This window comes from Helobdella robusta (genome assembly GCF_000326865.2).
Source record: "Helobdella robusta unplaced genomic scaffold HELROscaffold_53, whole genome shotgun sequence".
NCBI lineage: Eukaryota > Metazoa > Annelida > Clitellata > Rhynchobdellida > Glossiphoniidae > Helobdella > Helobdella robusta.
Window position 1 is genome coordinate 930,576 of NW_008705278.1, and position 25,520 is coordinate 956,095.

General features: G+C 30.8%; 4 protein-coding genes across 4 annotated transcripts; 3 read left to right on the forward strand and 1 right to left on the reverse strand.

Annotated features, from left to right (window-relative positions):
• Nucleotides 1–616: 616 nt before the first annotated feature.
• On the forward strand, nt 617–1,759 carry HELRODRAFT_179327 (hypothetical protein; the record flags this gene model as incomplete). Its single annotated transcript, XM_009028168.1, has 2 exons — nt 617–939; nt 1,348–1,759. The coding sequence occupies 2 exons, from the start codon at nt 617–619 to the stop codon at nt 1,757–1,759; spliced, it is 735 nt and encodes a 244-aa protein (XP_009026416.1).
• Nucleotides 1,760–6,659: 4,900 nt separating this feature from the next.
• Nucleotides 6,660–9,127, forward strand: HELRODRAFT_179328 (hypothetical protein; the record flags this gene model as incomplete). Its single annotated transcript, XM_009028169.1, has 7 exons — nt 6,660–6,801; nt 7,278–7,420; nt 7,523–7,649; nt 7,775–7,999; nt 8,169–8,300; nt 8,440–8,580; nt 8,949–9,127. The coding sequence occupies 7 exons, from the start codon at nt 6,660–6,662 to the stop codon at nt 9,125–9,127; spliced, it is 1,089 nt and encodes a 362-aa protein (XP_009026417.1).
• A 1,942-nt stretch (nt 9,128–11,069) lies between these two features.
• On the forward strand, nt 11,070–13,209 carry HELRODRAFT_179329 (hypothetical protein; the record flags this gene model as incomplete). The annotated part of the gene is made up of 5 exons (XM_009028170.1): nt 11,070–11,123; nt 11,548–11,692; nt 11,974–12,156; nt 12,631–12,744; nt 13,040–13,209. The coding sequence occupies 5 exons, from the start codon at nt 11,070–11,072 to the stop codon at nt 13,207–13,209; spliced, it is 666 nt and encodes a 221-aa protein (XP_009026418.1).
• A 3,126-nt stretch (nt 13,210–16,335) lies between these two features.
• Nucleotides 16,336–19,301, reverse strand: HELRODRAFT_185973 (hypothetical protein). Its single transcript, XM_009028171.1, is given in 7 exon segments — nt 16,336–16,455; nt 16,466–16,598; nt 16,622–17,196; nt 17,367–17,455; nt 17,698–17,813; nt 18,117–18,197; nt 19,063–19,301. 5 exon segments carry the CDS (start codon nt 19,104–19,106, stop codon nt 17,059–17,061), a joined length of 468 nt encoding a protein of 155 aa, XP_009026419.1. The 5' UTR covers nt 19,107–19,301; the 3' UTR covers nt 16,336–16,455; nt 16,466–16,598; nt 16,622–17,058.
• Nucleotides 19,302–25,520: the final 6,219 nt, after the last annotated feature.

Here is a 25,520-nt window from a genome sequence, read left to right on the forward strand (position 1 = left end):
ACAGAGAAGTAAGAAAAAGAAAGAAGGAGAGAGAGAGAGAAGAAGAGAGAAAGAAAAAGAAAAAAAGCGAGAGAAAAAGAAAGAGAGAAAAAAAGAGAGAAACACGCATATATCACAACATATATCAAAGGCAAATCTGGGTTTTCAAACTTTTTTCGCACACTAAAGCAAACAAAACACACGCACACACACCACACACACACAAACATACACACAAACAAAAAAGTTTTTGATCTACCTTGAAAGAATTGAAAAATTTAAGTAAAATCAGACACGATGAAGTCATGGTAACTGTGATAAGGCTCATAGCGAGCTCATGAAGCTAGCCACTTGAGCCCCAAATGCAAAGAGCGAATCGAACGTGCTTACGTAAGGATATTTTAACGCATCTAGGCATTTAAAGGACAAATTTGATGTAATGTGCTTACTTTTAAATTTAGATTTTCTAAATGTAGTTTTAGTTTAAATACTGCTACTAAATTACTCAATTACTACTGCTGTTACAGCTACCATAAGTTATTAGATTTATATTCATTATAGATTAAATAATAGTGTGAACGATTCTGTTTTGCTTTGTAAGTCTTTGTAAGTCGTTATAGTTTGTCGGCATCGTAAGATGAGTTCTGACGACGTAATAAATCCAGATGATGACAAGAAAAACAACAATAACAACAATAAGAATAAAAAGAATAATAATAATGAAGACGAAGAAAAAGACAAAAATAACGATAATAAAGGCCGTGTCACCTATGGTACTATTACCGTAACCAGAGGCGAGGCTTGTGACGTCAGCGAAAGTATCGGTGCTAGTAGTAGTAGTGGTTATGGTATCAGTAGCAGTGATAGTAGTAGTAGCAACATCAGCGTTGAACCGATTAGTAGCAGTGGCACCCCCTCCAATTTGGGACAGTCCGAGCACCGACTTCCACCAACTCCGAAGTGAGTTTTGATAATGATGATGTTGGTGATGATGGTAATGATGATAACTACGATAGTGATGATAATGATGCTGGTGATGAGAATATTGATGATGATGATGTCGATGATGATGATAATGATGATGTTGGTGATGATGATAATGATGATAACGACGATAATGTTGATGATAAATGTAACGATTATGACGATTGTGATGGGTAGCAAGTTTATGATGAAAAATTTATAAAAATGATGAATATGGCGATGATAGTGACAAATTTATTTATTAAAATAGGAATAGGTTTGTGCTAAGAATAATAATTAAGAGTAATAACAAACAGAAAGACATTTAAATAAAAGGAAATAATTTTTTATTAAAACTTCAAATTAATTATTACATTATTAAAATTACAAAAATTATTTATAAAGAAAAACTTTAAAAAGAAAAAAAATACAGGCAGCCAGTTCAAGGGCAAATCCAGTTACAGCGAGAAGAAAATTAAACTTCGACTCAGCAACCGGTCAATCTTCAACACCCACCCTACCTCCTCCTGTCGCCAGTGCTTCGGCACCAACAGAAACTTCAACAGCAGCAGGGTTGAGTTCAATTACTACCTCTGGACCTTCTTTTTCTTCGTCGTCAACCCCAATTGGGGAGTTGTTTGAGTCCGACCAGAAGTACAATTCCAAGAAGTACAATTTTGATTTCAAGGAAGGCAAACCACTTGCCGGCGAGAATTATAAATGGTCATCAAACAGAGGTGACGGCGATCGTGATGACGGCGACGACGATGATGATGGAGGAACTGAACATGAGCAGAAGAAAAAGGACGATGAATGAGATAATAATTTCGCCATGCTGTGCTTGTCTGAAATTGAACAAGTGGAATGGAGTTATTTATTTTATTTCTTTGCTTAAAATAAAACTATAAATTTTAAAAACTCTAAATGAGAATAAATATGTTATCGCAGAGTAAAAAAGAATAAAATTTAAATAATACGTACTTTCAAAGTATTATCTTGATGTGATGTCAACTTCACTCTAGCTAGTGTATTATATATATATATATATATATATAGTATATACTTATATATATATACTAATATATATATATATATATATATATATGTTGTCATGAAAATTATCTATGTTGTAATATGCATGTAAAATTTAACCTATATGAAATTAATATTTAGGTAATAAAAATTTTGAAATTATTAGGCAAACACACACGCACGCACACACACACACACAAACGTTTGACTTTTGCTCGTGCCCCTTTCTTTTCTCATATATCTCCATATCTTGTTCTCTTGCACTGGCTACCTATAAAATATAGAATAATTTTTAAAATTTGCACGTTCGTGTATAAGTCTCAATCTAAATTATTTCCTAAGTACTTATCAGATATATTAATTGAACCTAAACGCCCCGGTTTACGATCGTCTTCTTCTTCTCGCTTTTTCTTAACTCGTGTTAAACACTCTTTTGCCAAATCTGCTTTTGCTTTTTAACAAACACTTTACTACACATAATTTTATTGTCTTTTTTCGTACAACAAAAGTTTCAATTAGATTTATCGTAATCAATAAGCGAGTGAATTTTATAATAAAATCATATTTAACACACGTATTTAATCAATAATCCATTGAAAAAACTAGTTTTAGTGTTTATTAAATAATAGTAATAATAAATATTAATAAAATAATCAAATGATCATTCAAAATGAACCACTACCGAGCAATATAACTTCAAAGTAAGAAATTATGTACTGTTATATACGCAGATAACAAACTGTTCACAATGTCTCTAAAACATTAGAACAAATAAAGCACACAATTGCTGATTCTTATCATGATGGATGAATGTGCGGGGTAGGCAGATGTGAGGGCATCTGGAGAGCAAGATGTTCAATGAATTGTACTGTTACACATCTGAGCTTTTCTTACAGTATGAAACCCATGTTGATGTGGTGCAAGATGTTAATCCAGTACAGACTTATTAGTCATAAGGGCATTTTTCAGCAATGGAATTACTGAATAGACTGAACCTTTCCTAAGCTCACTAATGTACAAGAAGATGTAAAAATAAGATTTCAGCAGATCATTTTGAATGGTCAGCTCATAAACTCTGCACTTGTTCATAAATCATGAAATAGCTGTGATGTTAAGCATATCTCAGCAATAATAGCAATGGCAACTGAGGTGCAAAACGATTCTGTCTTTTCAAGTACTTTTCAAGTTGTTCAGCAGGATGGCTAGGGCACTTTATGGTCTGAAAGTGTTGGTAAAAATGTTTTAATTATGTTATGCTGAAAAAAAAATGGACTTTTAGGCATGATTGACAATGAAATTAGTTACAAAATCTAAACTTTCATATGTACATTTTGAAATGTAAAATTAGTTTTTTCTTTACATTTGTAAATGTAAAGAAAAAAAGGCATGAATGACAAATTTTAAAATGAAATAAAACAAGAACCTAACCTTTTACCAGAACTTCATGGCATTGGAAATCTGCTGTCTGGCTTCCGCTGTTATGCTGTTTTTTTAATCTCCAAATAATATTCACAAGAGAATATTCATGACTATGTCTTGGAAATAAAATAAACAATAAAAAACTTTAATAAAATTAAGAATCATTAATCTACTAACTCTTTAAATTAAATTCTGTAGATTCAAAATTTAATTTATCAGTTGCCGCTCTCTGTAAATGTAAAGTTTAGTCATGTTTGATTATTACATTGAACTATATATTCGCCAAGTTACTAAAAATTTAAATTGTCATGTGCCAGGATATAGTTCAAAAAGTATAGTTTATACTTTAGTTAATTATCGCGTAAACAAGCATAATTGAAAGTATTATTTGTCAGTGATACTCTAATTTTTGAAAAATTGTAATAACAAACGTTAAAATAATACTCACAAACCAACCATCTTCCTAATCCGAAGCTATTAATCAGCCGAAATCTTCTTTAATTGCAAGCAAACCAGCCAGAGTGCTAGACGAAATAAGGCCGATGGAGAATTAATCCATTGAATTTATTTTATTAAAGCATAGAAAAAATATATGAAAATTAATAAAAAATATATAAAAATTAGTATTTTATCTAAAGGCCAACTTTTCTATCAAAGTTGAAGTATAATGACAAAAATATACAAAAATACACACATATATGTACAATTTTTGTACATAATACTTTGTCAAAAAATCGTCATTTTCAAATTCGAATGAGTCTTTTTAACGGTTAAAAAGCGCTTGAGTAAATAAAAAAAGAATTCTTTTTTTTGCACGCTTGGAGTCGGCGCATGCTCGTAGGCCTATCTATAGCGTCTGAGCGTTGCACTATATAAGGAGCAGCTCAGGCGCGTCTTTTCAGTTCCGCTGGTTGTAATTTCGGGGGAGGTGCGCCGGTTCGTCTTTTCGCTTGCCACTTGTCGTCTGCCTTTGCCGCGGTTGCTTTTCTCGAAAAGAATCTGGTATTTGATGATTTTTTCATTTAAATATGCTATGAAATTTATTACAATTTGATCTTTGAGGATTTACTAAAGTTTGTGAATGAAAATTTGCCGGTTTTAATTGGCAGTTTTGGGGTTTTGAAGTGCGCCATGAGTGTTCGTCGCCATTTTGTCAAACTTATATTAAAATTTAACATCAAATCAAGTCGCAATGACTAAGTATTTAATTATTAAATACTTAGTCATTGCGACTTGATTTGATGTTTTTTTCCAATTATATATGATTTATAAATGGAAGATTAAGAATTTGAGACACTCAGCAGCAGATTCCTAAAAAGATGTTAATTATTTTGAGATGTGCAAAGCCCATTATGATTATAAAAAAAATGAATATGGATCCTTTTTCATATCTGCTTTCCTCTCTTTTTCTTCTAGTTTAATTTAATGACTTTAATGGAGAGTTAACATAAAAGACATTTGCTAACAATTACGTTTTATTATAAAACTTTTATTAAAAGTTTTATGATAAAACGTAATTGTTAACAATATATTTATCAACTGTGACTAATTGTAGAATTTAATTATTATTTAATTGTAGAATTTAATTATTATAACATTACTTTTGCCACTACTGTTTCTAGTCCTATTAATACTTCTGCTTCATTTAATCAGAGCTCAGTGCACCGTATCAGAAGGCCTAGGATGGGCTCTACCATTGAAGTCATCTACATTGGCCAAGATTGAAAAGATAAGTTTTAGTGTACTGAGTGTTGAATGTGGTATACTGTGTTTCTGATGTGTTAATTGTCTTGATTTATATGTGAATGTGTTTGCTGTTGAATTTATGAATGATTTTAGAAATACAAAATAAATTTTTTTCCTTGCTGTTTCAATTCTTGGCTTATTTTTTGTTGAAGTTTTGTTTTTACTAACACTTTTTAATATGATTATATAACAATCATACAAATCACACACATAGGTACATGACATGCATAACTCATCAACGTTGTTTCATTTTGTTTTGTCTTATCTTCTTTCCTTTTTCTAACTCTTAAAGATATTAAGTTATTAGGTGAGTTAATTTAATATAAGTAAGTTGAGCTACAATCAATTGCTTATAGGCAGGTTAGAGTCTGAGTGTAATCAATTGACATAAGTGCATAGCCCGCTGCATGGCTTTGGGAGATTTCGAATGTGATTCGTTCAATTTCAACGACCAACTGATGATCTGCCAGCTGAACAAACACAAGAATGGATTTCAAAATGAAAGTTTTATTTTCAGTCCAGATTGGTCCTTTTGGAACGCCACCTATTACAACTTGGGCAATTTGTGAAGTCATCTTATGCCACAGAGCTAATGTCGTTTTTAGTTTGTTAGATGTGTAACATAGCAAGAATTAACGATGTTCATTTTTATGAAACAACATTTAATAACTAAATTGATTAATTTATTAATAATGAATAAATTTTAAATATTATAAATAATTTCGACAATGTTTACAACGTCATTAAACATTTTGACCAGCAATATAAATATAAACACCAGATCGTAGTGATTAATTGTTACTAACATGTTATATCACATAAGAAATGAATAGAGAACTACTTTTATTTTTTATCTTCCAAGTGTAGACACTTTGTAAATTCTATTGAAAATAATAATTTTGTTGGTAAGGGTTAAGACTTTAAGACTCTTATTTTTTTCACCAAGAAGGATGGCAACTCTTATGCTATTGCTCATCTTGATTCATTGTAAGTTCGACTTTTCAAATTTTATCCAGCCAACAAACATTTAAACTAACAAGAGTTATAACAGAAATATATTTTGTGATACTAAATGTCCAATTAAAGTTTATGTTGTACAACTATCTGTATAACCAACATTCTGAAAAATCTTCAACTAAAATTATAAAAACTCCAAATACAAAACTCACAATTTTATAAAAAAAAACCAGTTCAGTCAATCTTGGGAGTCAATCTTTTAGAATCCTACATTGGTTGTTACCTGAATTTCGTAACTATTTCCAGTTTTGAGATGAAAACGTTGGAAGAGTGTAGACAAAAATGCACTTCTAAACCGGGATTTCTATACGCTGTCGGGGTTTGTTTTCCATCTAGATTGATTGACTAACTGACTGACTGACTGACTGACTGACTGACTGACTGACTGACTGACTGACTGACTGACTGACTGACTGACTGACTGACTGACTGACTGGCTGGCTGGCTGGCTAGATGGCTAGCTGGCTCTCAGACCGACCGACCGACTAACTGATTGACTGATGATGACCTTTCATTTAAAGGAGGGTAACATATGTCATTGTGGGGTCAAGGTTGACGAGGCGACTTCAACTTCTCAATGTCACTTCGAGTGTTTCAATGAAAACTGCAATGCCTACGTCAATAAAGCTTATGCCGTCTTTTCTCGTAAAAAATTTATTATAATTTGAATTTATTTTGTCTAATTGAATTTGTATTATTTGTTTGAGCGCCGACACTTCAATATTATATGATTGCATGATGTTTTGTTTGCACCTAAATGTAGTAAGTTGAGATATTTATAATAAATTCTATCCCATTATTTGTACAATCGTATTTGATTCACGGAAAAATGATAAAAAGTTTGTGAAAAACGGAAACATGGATGAGTCATGTCATCATTTCAGTTTAGTTTGTTGTAATGTCTATCAAACTTTGACGAACACAGGTTTATTAATGATAATAAGAGATGTGCTGAAAGAGTTTTTGTTCTCTCGTAAAGACTAAAAAAAAATATTAATAACATCAACATATAAAATATTAATTTTTATTATTAAAGCTAACTCGCGAATAATACGAATTACAACCGTGGTTCAATAAGGTCATTGTACATTTCCAGATAAAATTATAAAATTTTATTTCAGTATTACAAAACGTTGAATCACTGGTTGGCTGTTTTACTGAAGACACTCAAACTCAAAGTGATGCAAATCTGTCGAGTTTCTCATTTCAAAGCTGTCTAAACCACTGTCGAAACGAAAATCTGACATTCATGGTGATCAATAAGGTAGGTTCAATTCAAAGCATATTTGCATTTGCACAATAATTTTAATTACCATTTAGATAAAAATTGTGCTATCAATGAACATTGTAACATGTCTGCACACAGAGCAAGAACATATGTTCCTGTCTGACATCGGTGAACTTTCAAGAACAAGTTGACATAGATCATTGTACAGAGAGATGCGACGGTGCAAAACACTGTGGCGGGCCGGCTCATGTGGCCGTCTACAAGGGTCTCCACTTTTTTCAGACTTTGTATAAAATTTCATATAAAAGATATAAATTTGACATGTTATCAATTTTGTTTTTAGCTCTAATTATTTAAAAAAAGTAAATTTTATCACACGTTATTGGGCAGTTCAAAGTCACTACAACTACTTCACGAACTATGAAAAGTTGAATTTCTGCTTGAACAGCAACAACAACAACATCAGAGTGACGTGCAACGAGACCACAGGAGTCTGCAACAACCACAACAACCAAAGTTCTGCTGTCACTGTTCCAAGCAACAAGGAGGAGTCATCGTTCTGCAAGCCTGGTGTCTGCGAAAAAGGCTGGAAGGGAATTCTGTGCACTGAAAGAGGTTATAAGGAAATGGTCGGGTGTTTTTTTGTTATTTTATGCGCATATACTGATTATTTTAATCATTTTAAATAAAATGGAATGAAAATACTTCAAAAAGTTTGAGCTTTAAATACACTAAACAGATGTTTAATATTTGCCATTGACGTAAAACCACATTTCCCCGACAGATTGTAAGGCGAACAATGGCAACTGTCTGAACGGGAGTCAATGTTTCGAAAACGAATTGGACAAGGACATCGTCTTTTCAGAATGTATCTGCTCCAAAAAAAGATCCATCAACCAAGACTTCCGATGTCAAGGTTAGTTTCTGTGGAGTTTCCTGTTGAGTTAAACTTTGTTAAGCGTTCAGTTTCATGCATCAAGCTTCGCATGATATAGATTCACATATTTTTTCTTAAATTTTTTTTAAATGTTTGGATAACACTTACGCGGTCTCAGATAGCCAGACGAAAACGGATGCTGACACGCTAAGACTACCCGTAAGCATGGGTCTGACAATATCCGTCCTATTCACCATCCTCTTCATAAAAAACATCTGCGCTTTCGTAATTTCAGCCTTGTATTCTTTAGAAAACAGAAGTTAGAAAATTGATTTTTTTTTAACTTTTTTAGACGTAGATGTTAACATCTTTGTAGCATACATATCATACTACACCAAATTTTCATTCTCCCAATTAAATAGTTTTTTAACTACATAAAAATACATCACCACATTATTATTCGATAACCATATTTAATAATGGTTTAGGGGCATTTTTTTCAGATATTACAAGTTTTATTCAGCAGAAACAAAATTGTATTACATTTATTTTAATTTCACAAATTTGCAAAAAGTAAAACTTCCAAATCATTAAAATCCACCTAAAAACGAGAAATCAAAATGTTGAAAACAGCCCATAATAATTGAAATCTCTTTAAAATGTTCCTTTTCAAACTGTTGAGAACAGAACTGACAGCCGTAAATGATCCAAAACAGCAGCAGGACAGAATGCGGGCAAGGATGGAGACCCTGCAGTTGGCTACTCTGAAACGTAAACATCTGATGAAACCAGCCAACATACAGCCACTTACGCTCGCCGTTCCTGATATGAAAATTCCTACACCTCCAGCTAAAACTTCCATATGATTTATCTTTTTTATTTGATTTATTTAAATAAATTAAAGTTTAAATAATTTATTTGTTTTATATGGATTTCGTATTTGCGAAAGATTTCATTTATTAAGAATTCATTCATTCATTAAGAATTCATTTTAAATAAATTAAAGTTTAACTACTTATTTTTTCTATTTTTTTTGTGCTTACAAAAAAAAATTCAGCGTTTCAATTGTGAATTTTATGATCACAAAATTTTTTTCTAAACGTTTTTTTCATTCAAGTCTGCAGTACTTTTAAGAATTTTGAATTTAATTGTTTACTAATTATCAAATACCAATAGTTAGCACATGTACCGGTGTAGAGGAAAGATCTTTAAGATAAAAAATTACCTTGATTTAGGAAGAAAAAAATTATATTATTATATTTTATTCATACATACATTGTATGTCTGGCAGTTAGAGTTTTTAGCCAAATAATTTGAATGGTTTTCAAACGACTAAAAATGTGACTGCTGCTATCCTTGAATAATATAGTTACTCTCTCTCTCTTTTCTCTTTTTCTCTCTGTCTCTCTTTCTTCCTCTCCTTTTTTCTATTTTTCTCTTCTCCTTTTTTCCTATTTCTCCATATACAATGATATTATAGGAATGTTGATGACGATTATGGTGATGAAGATGACTATGGGATTGATTTCAGGATTACATATTTATGATGTAAAAATATATATAAAGGTAGAAAAAATTGAGAAAAATTGTAAGAGAGAGAGAGAGAAAGAGAAAGAGAGCAACTACATTCAAGGATAGCAATCAAATTTTTAATTATATTCAAAATAAAATTTTATTTTGAGTTTTAATAAATTAAACGTTCACCAAAAAACTTTAGTGAGAAAAATCGAAAAAACGAACTACAATATGTTTGTGTTTGTAGTTTGAACTACAAACATGTTAACGCCAAACATTCGGTAGAATTTATAGAATATATATATTCTATAAATCTTCTTTTTAACTATATATATATAGTTAAAAAGAAGGTAGTTCAAGACTTGCCAAATCAACTAAACGAACTACAAACATATTAACGCCAAACATTCGGTAGAATTTATAGAATATATATATACCACACACACATACCACACACACACACACATGCATACACACACAGCACACACATATACCACGCGCGCACATACATATATTTTTAGTAATCATTATTATATTGATATATAATAATTATATTGTTTAGTGTAATTCAAATTGCAAGAAACATTAGCAAACGTTCAACAACACTACACCTCACTCAGAAGTAGAGGACTCTATCGATTCTCCTTTCAATGCAATCATTAATGGAGCACTTAACGAAGCGTTTAACAATAGATAGAATTTGTTTTTTAAACATTAGTATTTTCAATTATTTCTGTCGTTGCCAATGTTTGAATGATGTTACTTTCGTGAGGATGTCTCTGTTGAGATGTAGAGTGGAGGTAGCGTTGAATTGTGAGTCTTAAGGAGGTTTTGAGAATTTTGTGACGATATTTTGTACTATTTCGAAGAATTCAATCAAATGTCATTTGACAAAAATTTTGCATGTTGGAACAATTTACACTCATCCAAGTTCAATAATTACAGTCAGAAAAGTTTCGAGTTTGTTATTTGAAAAAATTTTAATTAATATAAAATAATGAAAATATTTTTTCAATTAGTTTTAGGAGGTATCAACAAAACGCATCCAACATCCCATTTGAACCAATGCATGGCAAACATTGCATGTCATAGTTCATGACTCGCGAATAGTTAAATGCTGGGGAAAAAATTCCAACTTTTGTAAAAAAATTTATTTATTTGTGTATTAATACATTTATGTATTAACAAATTGAAATGAAACTAAATATATAGCACGCAATAACGAATATACGTATCATGCACGATATATCTATGCCATATGTAAACGCTGTCTGAGTATAGAGTAGCACCGAAATGAATGCAAGTGACATGAACAGAGGCACCAACCTGTTTGACGCTGCCATAAAAGTATGGGAATGTATCTTGTAAACGGTGGCATCGAAATAAAAAGATATTTTGTTGATTTATTTTTATAAAAGTATCATGATTAACTTGAAAAGAAATTTAAAATACGTTTTTTTATTGAAAATATCGTTGATCAACATAATCCTGATACAAATGAGCAACGGAATTCTGTATACAAGCCAAACAAAGTTCCTACGTACGTACAGTTTGCTGGCTGCTAAAAACCGCTCCACTCCTGTCTGCTTCGATGATCAAATGTCGATTGCAATTAAGTTTCACGCACGAGGTCTTGCTGGATGTCTATACAAATGCATGGTTAACTTTTAATTATTTCAAAAAAAAAATTACTGTAAAAGTCAATTTGTCAGTTGAACGTTTTCAAAATCACTTTTCATAAATTAAGAAATGAAATTTGATGAAATCAAAGGCGAAGGCAAAAAATGAGTTGAGAGGAATCAATTTCGTGGATTCATCTGGGTTATGTACATGCATACCCAAAGCTAACGTCCGTTATAACGTAACTGCTGTTCAATCGTTCGCTACTGCTGGCTGTAGAAGTTACGTCACCCACGGTTGGTGACAGGTGTGGCGATGCAACGAATTTTACGTTATCATTCAAATTTTTATTTAATATTTATCAATTGTTGCTCAAGTCATTAGTGTTCAAATATATTTGAGAATTTTTATAACATGAGACTTACGAAAAAATAAACTAATAACTTTTACCTTTTTTAAAGAAATGATTCTATTTTGCATAATTTGGAACAATAATTTTGATAATACGTTAATAAATATTTAAAGAGGATAACCAACCGCTACCTATTTTTAATTTTTTAATTTACGTACCGTTCAGATTGTCCGGACAACTTCGACTACGTCTTGGAGTACCACAAGTGCTACAAGATGAAGTACCAGCATCTGGACTGGTACGACGGGAGAGCGTCATGCAACAACATCTCATCCTCCCATCCAATCAGCATCGAGGATGATGTCGAGAACGTCATAGCAGTCCAATACGTTAACTCCACGACAATGGGTTTGTATCATTAACAGTCAGCTGTCTCCCAGCCACGTCTTTACTTTCAAATTTATTTTTCCACATATGAATAATATGGCATTGTTCAACCTACTCTTAAAAAGATTGCGTATTCTCCTTCTCAATAATTTGACAGTTGTAATCCGTCAAAATAATTTCTTTTTTTATATAATTTACAGCAGTTAATAAACTTCAAGATAATTTGGTATGCAAATCAAGTCACTGTATAGTGGTAGAAAGTCTCTTTTGAGGCATTAAGATTGTGGATTGGGTATACAAACAATTTTTTTTAATTATCACTATGTAAAAGCTTCTAGTGAACAGTGCTATCAAACCTAATTCTTCAGTTGAGAATTATTTCCAAACGTAGAATTATTTTTTGTAATTTCCTATCAATAATCATCTTTGAAAAGATTGATTGTGAAACTATCGACATTTTTATTAACAGTTCTATAACAAAACCAATTTTGAAAGATTATCAAAAGTGTCCTGGCTCGTACTGGTCAAATTGGTTCACATACTACACTAGTGGCTTTCAGACCTACGCAGGCGGTGTGAAGACACCTTTCTATTGGGTTCCTTATCCAGGTAAGTCTATGAAAAATCCATATTAAATTTTTGTTTTTTTTTCTTTGTTTAAAATTTGTTTATTTTTTATGAATATTATAAGTTTATCCACTCAAAACCAAAAAGATTTTTTAAAATTAGTATTTTAAAGATTTGTTAAAATTTTTTAACTTTGTTTTTGGTTATAAGTTATTAGTCCTCATCGTTCACACGTTAGTTAGAAGATTTTTTAAAGAAATAAAAAGAAAATCAGTTCCCGAACGTATAAAAAATTGAGTTTGAAAGTTTTTCAAGAAAAGTATCCAATATACAATAGGTATTTCTAAACTAGTGAGAGTGAATGGATGGCATGTCGGAGAACCGAGTGCGCCCAACAATGGTGTCAACAACTGTTTGGTGACCATCATCACGGGTTACATCGGTTGGGATGATCAAGAATGCAGCACACCTTATTGTGTTCTTTGCGAGTATGACCTGGTCACCTGATCAACTTCGGCATGAAACCTGCATTTTGCTATCTGACAGATCTAAATAACATTAGCTGCACATGCATACGTTCTTTATGAAGATTTTTTTTCCTAAATCTCAAACTAACATTAATAGTAGCATGTATGTAAAAAAAAGTGTTTTACTTGTACTACTGACGATACTGAAGAGTTGAAGTAATTTGAAATCGCTCGTGAGTAAATGTTAGAATAAAAACGAATTCAACGTTTTTGGGAGCAGGTTTTGTTCATTATGCATATGAAAAATTATATCGATCATCACGAGTTAGTTTGCTGGCAACGCCAAAGGTAGAAATAAAGCGTTGATAGATTCACAACGTCACGTCACATGCATTATTCTCTATATTGATTGTAAACGTTGATGTATCATTATTCTGACAATACTTTCCACAATGAGGCACACGATAAAAATAAGAAATGTTTGGTTGAAATAACAAAACTTTTATAAAACAAACCATCACGTTTCTTAGAACACGCTTTACAGAAAGAACATCATTCAGATAGTAAGATGTTGCAACTGGTTTCATGCTTTGTTTAAAAATATTCAGTTTAGTTTTGAGAAACACTAGTGAAAATTTTCAGTTTCTTTCCATCATTGCATAGTCGGATGATCGTCTCAGGAGTACGTAAGGCACAACTTACCCGCGTTGTGGAATTCTTTTTCGAAAATAATTTACACGTTAACGAAATGCGCTCAAAATTTGAAGCGAATTTTAATTATATGTTTTACACTAGAGAGTAACTTTTTTAATTGCTAGAAATCTTGAAAACCGCGCAAGAGATATGACATTCCTGACCGACCGAGCTTAATCGCCGACCATTAATTTTTCTAATCGATCAAAAACTATTTTCACTCCACATTTCATCAGCTTTAGCTTTTTCGGACTTTTATCTACTTTAGCTTTAGTTCATCCGAAAACAGCCTGTTACACGGATAAAGAAACGTTCTATATTTATATACAACCGGTGTCAGAGTCGGATGAAAAATATTTGACTTCGACTCCGGTCCCTCAAAAAAATCCGACTCTCGACTTCAGGTTCCGACTCCCAGAAATAATTTTTCAAATTTAACATCATAATTTCACCTTATTATCACTAGTAAATAAAAAATACTTTAAAAGACACTCTAATATAATCTAAAAAAATTAATAAAACTTTCCTTCAAAAATATCCGACTCTGGGTCCTCAAAAAAATCCAACTCCGGGCCAAAATCTCAGACTCCAGCACCCTGCCTACAACGCCAACAAAAGCGAGACGAAAAAGCACAGAAAAAAAAACAAGAAAGAATACGTTTTTTGTGGGATATATTTATTTTTACACTGAATGAAAAATCTTCAAATATTGTACAGTCAGTCAATCAGTTTGTTCAAATGTTTTGTACAACAAATTCACGACGCAAACATATATATATATATATATATATATATATATATATATATATATATATATATATATATATATCAATCTATTATTACTTAAAGTTTTACCAATAAGATAAAAATAAAATATAGAAAAATTCAATCAGAAGAAAACGTATTCACCATTAAATAATAATAAATGTAATCACTGCGTTGGTGAGTGGTAACTCCAGACGGAGAGGAATATCATGCAATCGGCCATCCATATTATTGTAATTAACCAATGAAAAATATTATTATTATTAGCATAATTAACCAAACACATAATGAAATAAATGTTGACTTATTGTATAATGATTATTGTATATAAGATTAATTTGCTGTTCAACCACACCACACATCACCAATTTATTCCATAAGATATTGATTAAATTAAAGAACAAACGTTCAGAGTAATTTGTCACCGAAGATAAAAAGCTCCGAAAAAATACCACACACACACACGCACACACACACACGTGCTAGTATATACCCGCTACTCACTAATAAACTGAGTCCTTGTTCTTAGACAAAAACTAAATGATATGTCCATTTTCTTGTAAGTAGGAAACCAAAAAATCTTAGACTTCAATTACATGTCAAACCGAAACTTCTATTTAGAGATCTAGACGTATACCTTGACCTATGAATATAGGTCAACAGTTTTAATAGACGGACCGAAAATCAGATAAAATCTAAAAACAGCCATAACTAATATAACCACAGGCTTCTGTATGAGATGAAATATTAAACAACAGTATATCAAGAAGCCAAATAACACCCCATTCTGTTACTCAACTAAATGTTCCTTCAAAGACATTCATATTAAATTCCCATACCGCATGCTAGTGGTATGAGACTCGAGATATACATAAATTTATTTAAAGTTATAAATTTGTATGTTTCACACGAAAGAAATATTGGTATTTGTATGAATGTTTAAATGTACATTACACAGATACACACATTCACTCTTTCTCTCTCACATACACACACACACACAAACTTCTAATGAACCAGTTATTAATGTAGGGACAAGTTTATCAAAACAAGGAAGCACACAACACACACGTCAACTATATTAAATAACGTTCAATCTAATTTAATAATGATGAGAATAATAATAAAACATCCTTTTAAATAAATTAAATTAATGTAATTTATTTAAGGATGTCCGTAAAAACAAGTTTAATTTAATGCTAAGTTGAATAATAATAGGATTTGTCCAATATTGTTCAATTGATGTTTTCAATTATTAATTATTAATCTCTCTCTCTCTCTCTCTCTCTCTCTTTCCCTCTCTTCCTCTCAATCATTCAAAATTCCTTTATTATCGTTCTTTCCGTCACCGATCACCATCATCAACATTATAATATAACTTCATCATCAGCACTGTCATCTTCATCGTCATCAACATCATCTACAATTTTATAGTCAGTCATCATCATCATCTTGGCCATACCATCCAGACATCATAAATGGTCATCATCAGCTTCAGCTTCACTATCATTGGCATTCTCATTTTCCTTATCACCACCACCACAGCCATCGTTATCACTTTCAGTATAGTAGTCATCATATTATCATCATCACCATATCATCATCACCATCACGATGCAACAACGCCAACAGAACTACTGCAAAACCAAGTTTCTCAGAGTTCTAGTAAAACAAAAAAGTTTGTATATTTCACCAGAAAATAATATTAATTATTCAAAATAATGACAACAACAACAATAATAATAACAATACATAAAAAAACAAGAATAACAAAAAAATCCATAATAATAAAAATAATAATACATAAAAAAAACAATAACAAAAAAATCCATAATAATAATAATAATAATAATAATAATAATATTGACAACTGATAACAACTTGAATATAGATAAGTAACAATGCTAATAATAAAGCTTTTGGAAATGAATAAACAACAAAGAAATTATTTCAGACCATTTGTAAATGTAAATGTAAAGAAAATTTAAAAAAAAAAAATAATATAAGTGAACCACCCAAAACAAAATCTTTCTTCTCCTTCTCGCGGTCATCACCACCCTTGATGTATCAGCGACAATGAAACTACACAATCATTCACATCATTATAATCACAATTATCACCAAACGTTCATCATTTTTATTATGTTCAATCAGCAACCTTATTAAAACAACACCAACATTTCATCACCATACAATCATCATCTTTTATCACTCCGCATCATTCCACAATGTCATTTACTCTTCCAACCAATCATCATTCTCGTGCAACAACATTACACAACTAGCACCACAACATAGCATATCACACATCCCACCGTATCACATTATCTATAACCTTCTACACCTCACAAACATCCTATCCATATTTTCATCATATCACATCCCCATCAGATCACACCATCGCCATCCCCAACCCCCTACGAAGTCCCCTCTAATCGTCGTCGTCGTCATTCCAGCTGGCTTGCACCGTAGCAGAAACCTTCTTCTCGTACTCCCTCCTGTTCTCTCTGTACAACTGGGCTGCCTCGTTGTTCGCCGGGCTGTTTGGATTCGGATCGTGCAGCAGAGACTGAGTAAGGATTGATTAATTAACTCATTAACTAATTCATTAATCTATTCATTCATTCATTCATTCATTTATTTAAAACAAACAAATGAAGAAACAAACAAACAGACACGTACGAACAAACGGTAAACACAGAAGATATTCAAGCGCCAAAGACATGGCAGAAAACAGACCTGTATAGATGTGAGAATGGCCGAAACATCGTATGTCGGACTCCATCTGTTTTGCAGTATGTCTAGACATATGCTGCCATCAGCATAGACTGTTTCCAACCGATTTATGAGAGTTAATTAATTATCTACTTGAATTATTCAATCAATGATGATTTCTACATTGAAAATAATGAAACAAAGATATATATATATATATATATATATATATATATATATATATATATATATATATATTGTGTCAATGTGAATTCTGAGTTATAACTGGTGCTATATAAATGTAAATAATATATATATATATATAAAATAAAAAAAATTTGTTAAAAAAAAAGACCATTAGGATGGAACATTTTGGAAACGAATCGAACAGTGGGTGGTCGGTTAGGGTACTCTTCAGTGAATTCCATGGTCAGTTTGAAGGTACCATCTTCAAACGGGGTATCGTGTGGGCTATCATGGGTTCAGTAGAATTTTTTACAATTTTTAACAATTCTTTTTATAGTATTTTTCAGAAATATCAACACAACACACAAAATTGCTCACATGTTTCACACAAAATACTAGTGTATTTATATGGATGTTTGTGTACAATACACACACAAACAAACACACAAACAAATACACACACACACAAACTTCAATGTACCATACACACTGCATGACTGCATGTGATAGGCAGATGTCTCTTTCCATTTAAATTTGCAATACCATTGGGTACAAAAACTTGTAAATGGAAAGAAAAAATTTACAGACCCAAAAATGACAGCATTCCATAACATGATATTCTTCTCAGTCGGAGCTCCACTGACACCAGCTGGTGGGTCTTCTTGCAATCTAGCATTTTATTACAACAAAATTTATTTTTGAAAAATTATTTTTTGGAATTTAACAAAGTTAAATGTAATACATATCCTATCCTATCAAATGCTCGGCTCAATCTAACAAACTATCATTATCTCTAAAAGGTTTCTAATTTTAATGATTACTGAATGCCATAAATAAATTCAGATCCATATCATTCTATAGACAACATTAGACATAAAGTACTAACTAATTATTACTATTAAACTCATGTTTTCTCTATTGAGAATGGCAATGATTTATAAAATAACCTATAAAAAATTATTTAAATTTAAATAAGTCTTTGATCATTAAGCTTAATAACTCTATGTGTAATGAGCATGCAAAATCAATGTGGAATAGACACTTTTCTATTGACTGGTTATTTAGTGTTTATTAGAGCATTCTAATAGATGGCTGATTTGTGAAATTTTTTGGTAACTTCCCACTTAACTATACTACTAAATACTAAAATAAACTAAATTTTCAAACCTTTATCATTTTTAATTAAATTTACAATTTACATAATTTTAAAAATTTAAAGTTTAATTTTAAAATGAATAAAAATAAACAATGTCTGTTTTTGAGAAGGTAAACTACAAAATAAAAAACTGCCGTAAGTAAATATATATACTATACTTATATTAGTAGATATAGTTATACACTCAGCCATAATCAAATCAAGTATAGTATAAAGACCACAGTAAGGTACAAGATGGAGAGAAGACTCTTTTGAAATTTAAAATATGAACTTTCAAACGAATGTAAACAAAGCAGACACAACGAAGGCCAATTTAAAAATGTCAAACAAATTACAATAAATAGTAAGTAAGTAAAAGTAATTGGCACGTGGGGGAACCTTTTGAAATCTCTCATAAGCCTCCGTCTGGCCGCTGTTGACATTTTCACGCGAAATTGTTTCTACTTCTACGGCGAAGTTAGTTAGTGAGAAAAAAGTTTCTTTTAATTAGAGCCGTGAAGATTAATTAATCTATCGGAGTGAACTTTCTTAAAAGAAATGGCGATGTTTCGACAGGCGATACAAACTTTCTTTTTCAGAAATTACAACGATAATTTGTAAAAAAATGTGAAATTTATAATTTTATTAATCTTGTTTCGTTCTTAATTATGATGAGGCGCTTAACTTTTTAAAAGTTTTCCCAAAATTTTCTTCTGCATGAGCTTAGTATATAATTGTATGGTGGTATAGGTACTAATTCTACAAATATGGATCTCAAGTGCTCTTAATGCATGGATATGACCATTTAATAATTTTAAATAATAAACCAATTTTAAATATTTTAGTATTAAAATAATAAAAAAACGGTATAAAATTCCATGGGTAAAACCCATGTAAAACCGTTGAGATACAAGTTATTTAACATATCTCGATGTATAAAACTTAAAATAAAACATTAATGATTTTATTAAACTAATAAAATCACTCTTGATCATTTAATTTCACCATCTAGTTTGACAACTTTAAAAATGTATGATCTAAAGATCTAACTTCCATCTTCAGAGAAAATGTTGTTCAATGCTTATTTCACATTTATTTTTTGCAAGATTTTCATATATTTTATTCAAATTTGGCAAGACATTGACATTGATGGGCTGCAACAATATGAAACCAAAATTCTTAATTTACGCGGAATTTTGTCAAACTTTAACCCTAACAAAAATGACTTTAGTGACGAGCTTCAACCCTGAAGCTATCCCTTGGCTACGCCTCTGAATGTTATAGATGATTAAATTGAACTAATCTAACTTAAAATGTTTCTTCTGAAGAAACCATTATTTAACCATTATACATATTTTTGTTATGTGAATATTTGACAATAAAAAAAGACCAGAGCATTGCTTCTTACGAAACATACCTACCTCATGCAAGTTGTTTGTTTTTATGAACATTCTTTGAACATTCCATTGAATCATTAGTATTAATATAATAACAGTCTGATGTTAAAAATATTAAATCGTCTCGTAACTCACACAACGACATTGGAATCATCAGCTAAGTAGTCATAACACGAAAGCGACATCATGCTTAAACTTGCCGTCCCTGATATACAGAAATAACTCTATTATTGTGTAGACAAAAACGTTGGTAGCAAAAATTTTGGTAAACAATTAGAAAAAACTTTCACAAAAACATCACCCCATGTTGTAGAGAATAGAGCATTTACTCGGCAAAAAACGTAGTTTCGTACTCGTATTCATTGCTACTGTACAATGGAGGAGAATCAATAGTAATTATGCATTGTGAAATAACTCAATTGTAGTCTTGCTTTTGCCGTAATGTTTTAACATAAATTTGTTTTCATATCTTCTGACTATGATGTACATATAGACATGTAAATAAAAGAAGATGACGAAACCAGAAAGTTGTCAAAATTTCGAAATGGATAAACTTTCATTAATGTTTATTTTCTTAAATATCTGGCTCAGTTCAACAGCTACCACAAAGTTCATAGTCGTGGAAAGTGTTTCAAAGAATGCAACGTACTCGATAAATAATCCGGATTATGAGATGCCAGGTTTCAAATCTCATCTGGAATGTGTGACAGCCTGCTTCTCAATACAATTTTGCGTCGGTTGCAACTACCTCCTTGATGAAGGGGTGTGCCAGGTTTATATAAACAGATCAGTCGTCTTGGTGGCTCCAATTAATAACGTAAAAAAAGTCTTCTATAAGGTTTGTTTGTTAAATATTCAACTCGAATAATATGTTCCTTGTATAATAAATGTTACAAATTAGTGATATTTAGTTTGCTATCTTTGAAATTTATCAGATACTAAAAATAAATATTAGAAAATAAAATGTCTGATAGATTTTTTCAGTTGATTCTCGTTAAATAAATTTGTTGAACATATTTTATTTTCTCTCTCTCTCTCTCTCTCTCTCTCTCTCTATATATATATATATATATATATATATATATATACATGCTTTATCTCTATTACTATATCTTTATGATTATATCTATTTTATTATTCTATATCTATAGTATATATATATATATGTTCATTACAGAATACAATGTTTAATGGAACACAGTATTTTGGTTACTATCTACCATAATATTATTTACTATTTAACATAATTTTTAAAATTTTGAGAAGAAATTGCCTTGCTTATTTACTAAAATCACAAAATAAAATTTGAAATGGGCCAATCTTTATTAATTAACAAGATGGAGGAGCTTTATTTATAGCTTTAGCTTTATTAGTTAGCCAAATGTATTGCGAGAATGCAACGTTACAAAGCTAACAAGTTTCTGTACAAACAAAGTAACAAAGTTTCTGATCGGAGCAGAGTAAACATTTTCAGAATTACTTAAATGATTTTTATTCTTAATCTAATAAAATGTATAAATGTCAAATATTCTAAAAGTGAATTAATAAAAAATTAATTTTATTTGAAGAGGTGTCTCACTATTACATTGGATGTTTCGTCGATATGGAGGATAGAGATCTTGAAATTAAAGCTTCAACAGGTATCAGTATCAGTATGACAATTGAAGTCTGCAGAAACTTTTGTTCGATTGACAAAAACTTTTTTGCACTACAAGTTGAGTTGATTTAAATACGTTATTGAAAATTTCATCTATAATTTAAATTATATTGAATAAACCAATCAAAATAATCTTTGAAAACATATCCTGTTATCTCTCGTTTTTTGAAATTTTTCAATCCAAACTTTTACCGTCATGAAAAAATTTCTAGTATGAGAATGGCCTAGCGAAAAATTTGTTGTGGGGAATAAATTTGATAAAAGTTATTCATTGTGGAGGATTTAGAGTTAGGGTTAGGCCCAAATCCCCCTGCTATATGACATACTCTAGAAAAAAAATTGTGTGGGTTCGCGAATATATCAATACTTAAAACACAATATTTAGCCAACGAACAATATTAACACTTAGATTTAACGAAACTTTAGTTTTCTAGAGAGTGTTACTGTTCCAACACATACGGAAAATATCAACTCGGTGAACCATCCACTTGTTGCTATCCATGTGACGGCAATCAACGAGAAATTTGTGGGGGAACGTGGCGAAACAGTGTATACGGAAGTTCGTTTTTGTTTTTTATTGTTTGTTTTAAATTTCAGTGGTAAAAAAAGTTAAAAGAAATGGAAAAAACAAAATTGTAAACAATATTTTGCAATAAAACAGTGAACAATATTAATGGCATAAATGCTTCATTGATTTTATTAAATGTTACTACCCGTTGTTTAGAAATGGTGAATTATTTTATAAGAGCTTGTATGAATAAACATATCAATTAAAAAATAATTAAAAATAATTTTTCGTGACAGTTAACCGAACGGTTCTCCTTGGTTGAATGAAAAGAAAGACGTTGCTTCTTATTATAGAATGCTTAAATTTAGATTTTAGAAAATTTACGAACATATATACATAGAATCGAATAGAGTAGAATAGGCTTAGAACATTTACTTTCTTCTAAACTTATTGTTTTAGATTTTAATAACTTCGAAACAATTGTAAACTTTAAATTTTGAAAACTGTCTAGTATTAGATTGTAATGCACTGTAACGTGAGATGTAAATGTTAGGTTGTAATTATAATTGTAATTGAAATTGTAATACTACTTGTTGTGAAGTAAAATAAACAAAACAAACACAATTCAGGCGTAAAAAATAACTTTATTTTAACGTGAATCTCGAACCGTCTCATTTACAAGCACTCAGAAAAAAGAAAGATCGAGAGAAAAGCAAAGAAATAAAAATTAATATAGATTAGGTAACATTAAAAATTGCAATAATCTTTAATAATAATTAATATATAAGATAGTTAACAGATGAATGTTTGATCCGTACAATACTCCACCACAAAAGAATCGCAAAAAGAAAAAAGCGAAGATATACCTCAATATACCTCGATATACCTCAATAAACCTCAATAAACCTCAATATACCTCAATAAACCTCAATATACCTCAATAAACCTCAATATACCTCAATAAACCTCAATATACCTCAATAAACCTCAATATACCTCTATATACATCAATATACCTCTATATACATCAATATACCTCTATATACATCAATGTACCTCTATATACCTAAAAATATACCACTATACCATATGAGATCAGGCATTTCTGTCTCAAGCGAGCATGCGAGGCAAAAGTGCCTGATCTGGTTTCAATGCTTTTTCAGCTCCTATTTATACTCGTTTCAGCCATACATCCTCATCATTTCAACCATTCACATCAGTAGAAAGTTTATTTCATGTATGTAATACACTACTATACAGTTTTGACGACAATGCTAGCCAGACTTAATTAACGTCGGTAAGTAACGCCTTCGAAGCTTTTTGATTGGCTGGTTGGTAATTCTATATTTAGTTTTTTATGAAAACATATAATTTATAATCTAATTTTTTTATGTTTATTTATTAAATTTATCATTGAAATAACAGTAATTGTTGCTACTTTAAAGTATATGCTTTATGTATATTTTTTTGTTATATGCGTTTATTATTGCTACCTGTATGAGCAGTTCAATTTCCGCACAGAGGTAGAGAGAGAGAGAGAGAGTTCAAAATAACTTGAGGCCACACCTTTCTTACTTTTAGCTCTATCTGAATACATATCGATACCTTTTTGTAAAATCATGATTAGTAACGCAATGTTTTTATAGAATCATGATGATCATCGTGCGAGAGAGATAGAAAGAGAGAGAGAGAGAGAGAGAGAGAGAGAGAGAGAGAAAGAGAGAGAGAGAGATAGAAAGAGAGAGAGAGAGAGATAGAAAGAGAGAGAGAGAGAGATAGAAAGAGAGAGAGAGATAGAAAAAGAGAGAGAGATAGAAAGAGAGAGAGAGAGATAGAAAGAGAGAGAGAGATAGAAAGAGAGAGAGAGAGAGAGATAGAAAGATAGAGAGAGAGAGAGAGAAAAAGATAGAGAGAGAGAGATAGAAAGAGAGAGAGATAGAAAGAGAGAGAGATAGAAAGAGAGCTCAAAATAATTTGAGAACACACCTTAATAAAATCGAGAGCTGAATACATATCGATATCTTTTTGTGGAATCATGTAACGCAGTTTTATCGCTATAGCAAATAATTAAATTTTTTTAGTGTGAATCAATTAATTCGGTCAAAAGTGTGTTACAAAGTTCGATATCTCAATGAAATTAATTTAAGAAGTTTTTTTAAAGTCAGTCGGTCGGTTCTTTTTTCTTGATGTCTTGTTGGTTCGTGATCCTCATGTATGTGCTTGGCTCGCACAGTTTGCAGTTACCAGATTCGAATACACATGCCTCGTGTGCTGCGTTTCTTAGTAGCACGTATTAACGTACGCGATGTGTATCTTTATTTCGAAAATAAAAATTATAAAATAAAGAAAGGTGTTAGGCAAGGCTTCGTATTCTCTCCAGATCTGTACAATTTCTATAGTGAGATCATGAGAAAGATAGAAAATCTACCGGGAATATCCATTGGAGGCGGGAATATCATACATAAACTATAATAATAATAATTATTATTATTATAATTATAATGATAATTAAAATAATAAGCTATATTTTTATGTCTGTATGGGTATTGCTATGCAATTAACGAATTTATATCGTTCTCTAGTCTAGGTTCCCACTAAGACATGTTACGATCAAACTGATTAATTTATCTATCTAATTTATTTTAATTACGACAAATTAAATATTAATAACCCAGCTTAAACACTAATTAAATTATTCACGTAATAAAAAAAACCTATTTTTTTTAGGAATTTTACTGGCAAAGAACAATGAATTTTATTGGAGGACCGCCGCCGATTTTGGCTATGTAAAAAAGAACAAAAATCAACAGGTCTTCGTTTGTGGGAGCAAAAATAAGGTTCATAGAAAGTTTATTATTCACATTTCATCAGTAAATTACCGCTTAATTATTTAATTATTAACTATTTTCTCAAAAATCTTCTAAAAATCTTTTTAATAATTCATGTTTTATAGGTGAGGTTTTTCAGAATTGTGGGTGTTATTAAATAAATTTTTGAAATCTACTCAAATAGATCAGAAAAAAAAATGTTCAATATGACTTTGTAAAAAGTTTAAAATTAAATTTTTATCTGAATTTCGGGAGTATTTTTATCGTGTTTTAAAGTCTTGTGTACAGTTGTCAATTGACAATTTTTTATTTATTCACTAGTGTACAAACTTATTTCTGTTTAATTAAATGTTAACATTAAGATTTTGGCTAGAATTATTTAGTTAATATAAATAATATTATTAAATTACATTACAACGTTTATTTGTATTTTTGTAAAATTGTATAAAAATATAAACGTTTAAACG

Bases quoted from the DNA above. Each gene is read 5' to 3' on its own strand.
- HELRODRAFT_185973 (XM_009028171.1), bottom strand. From the start codon at position 19,106: ATGTCAACAGCGGCCAGACGGAGGCTTATGAGAGATTTCAAAAG. The intron at 17,814-18,116 runs GTCTGTAAATTT...AACCCATGATAG, and splicing joins TGGAATGCTGTCATTTTTGG to CCCACACGATACCCCGTTTG. The intron at 17,197-17,366 runs GTCTGTTTTCTG...ATCCTTACTCAG, and splicing joins CCATTCTCACATCTATACAG to TCTCTGCTGCACGATCCGAA.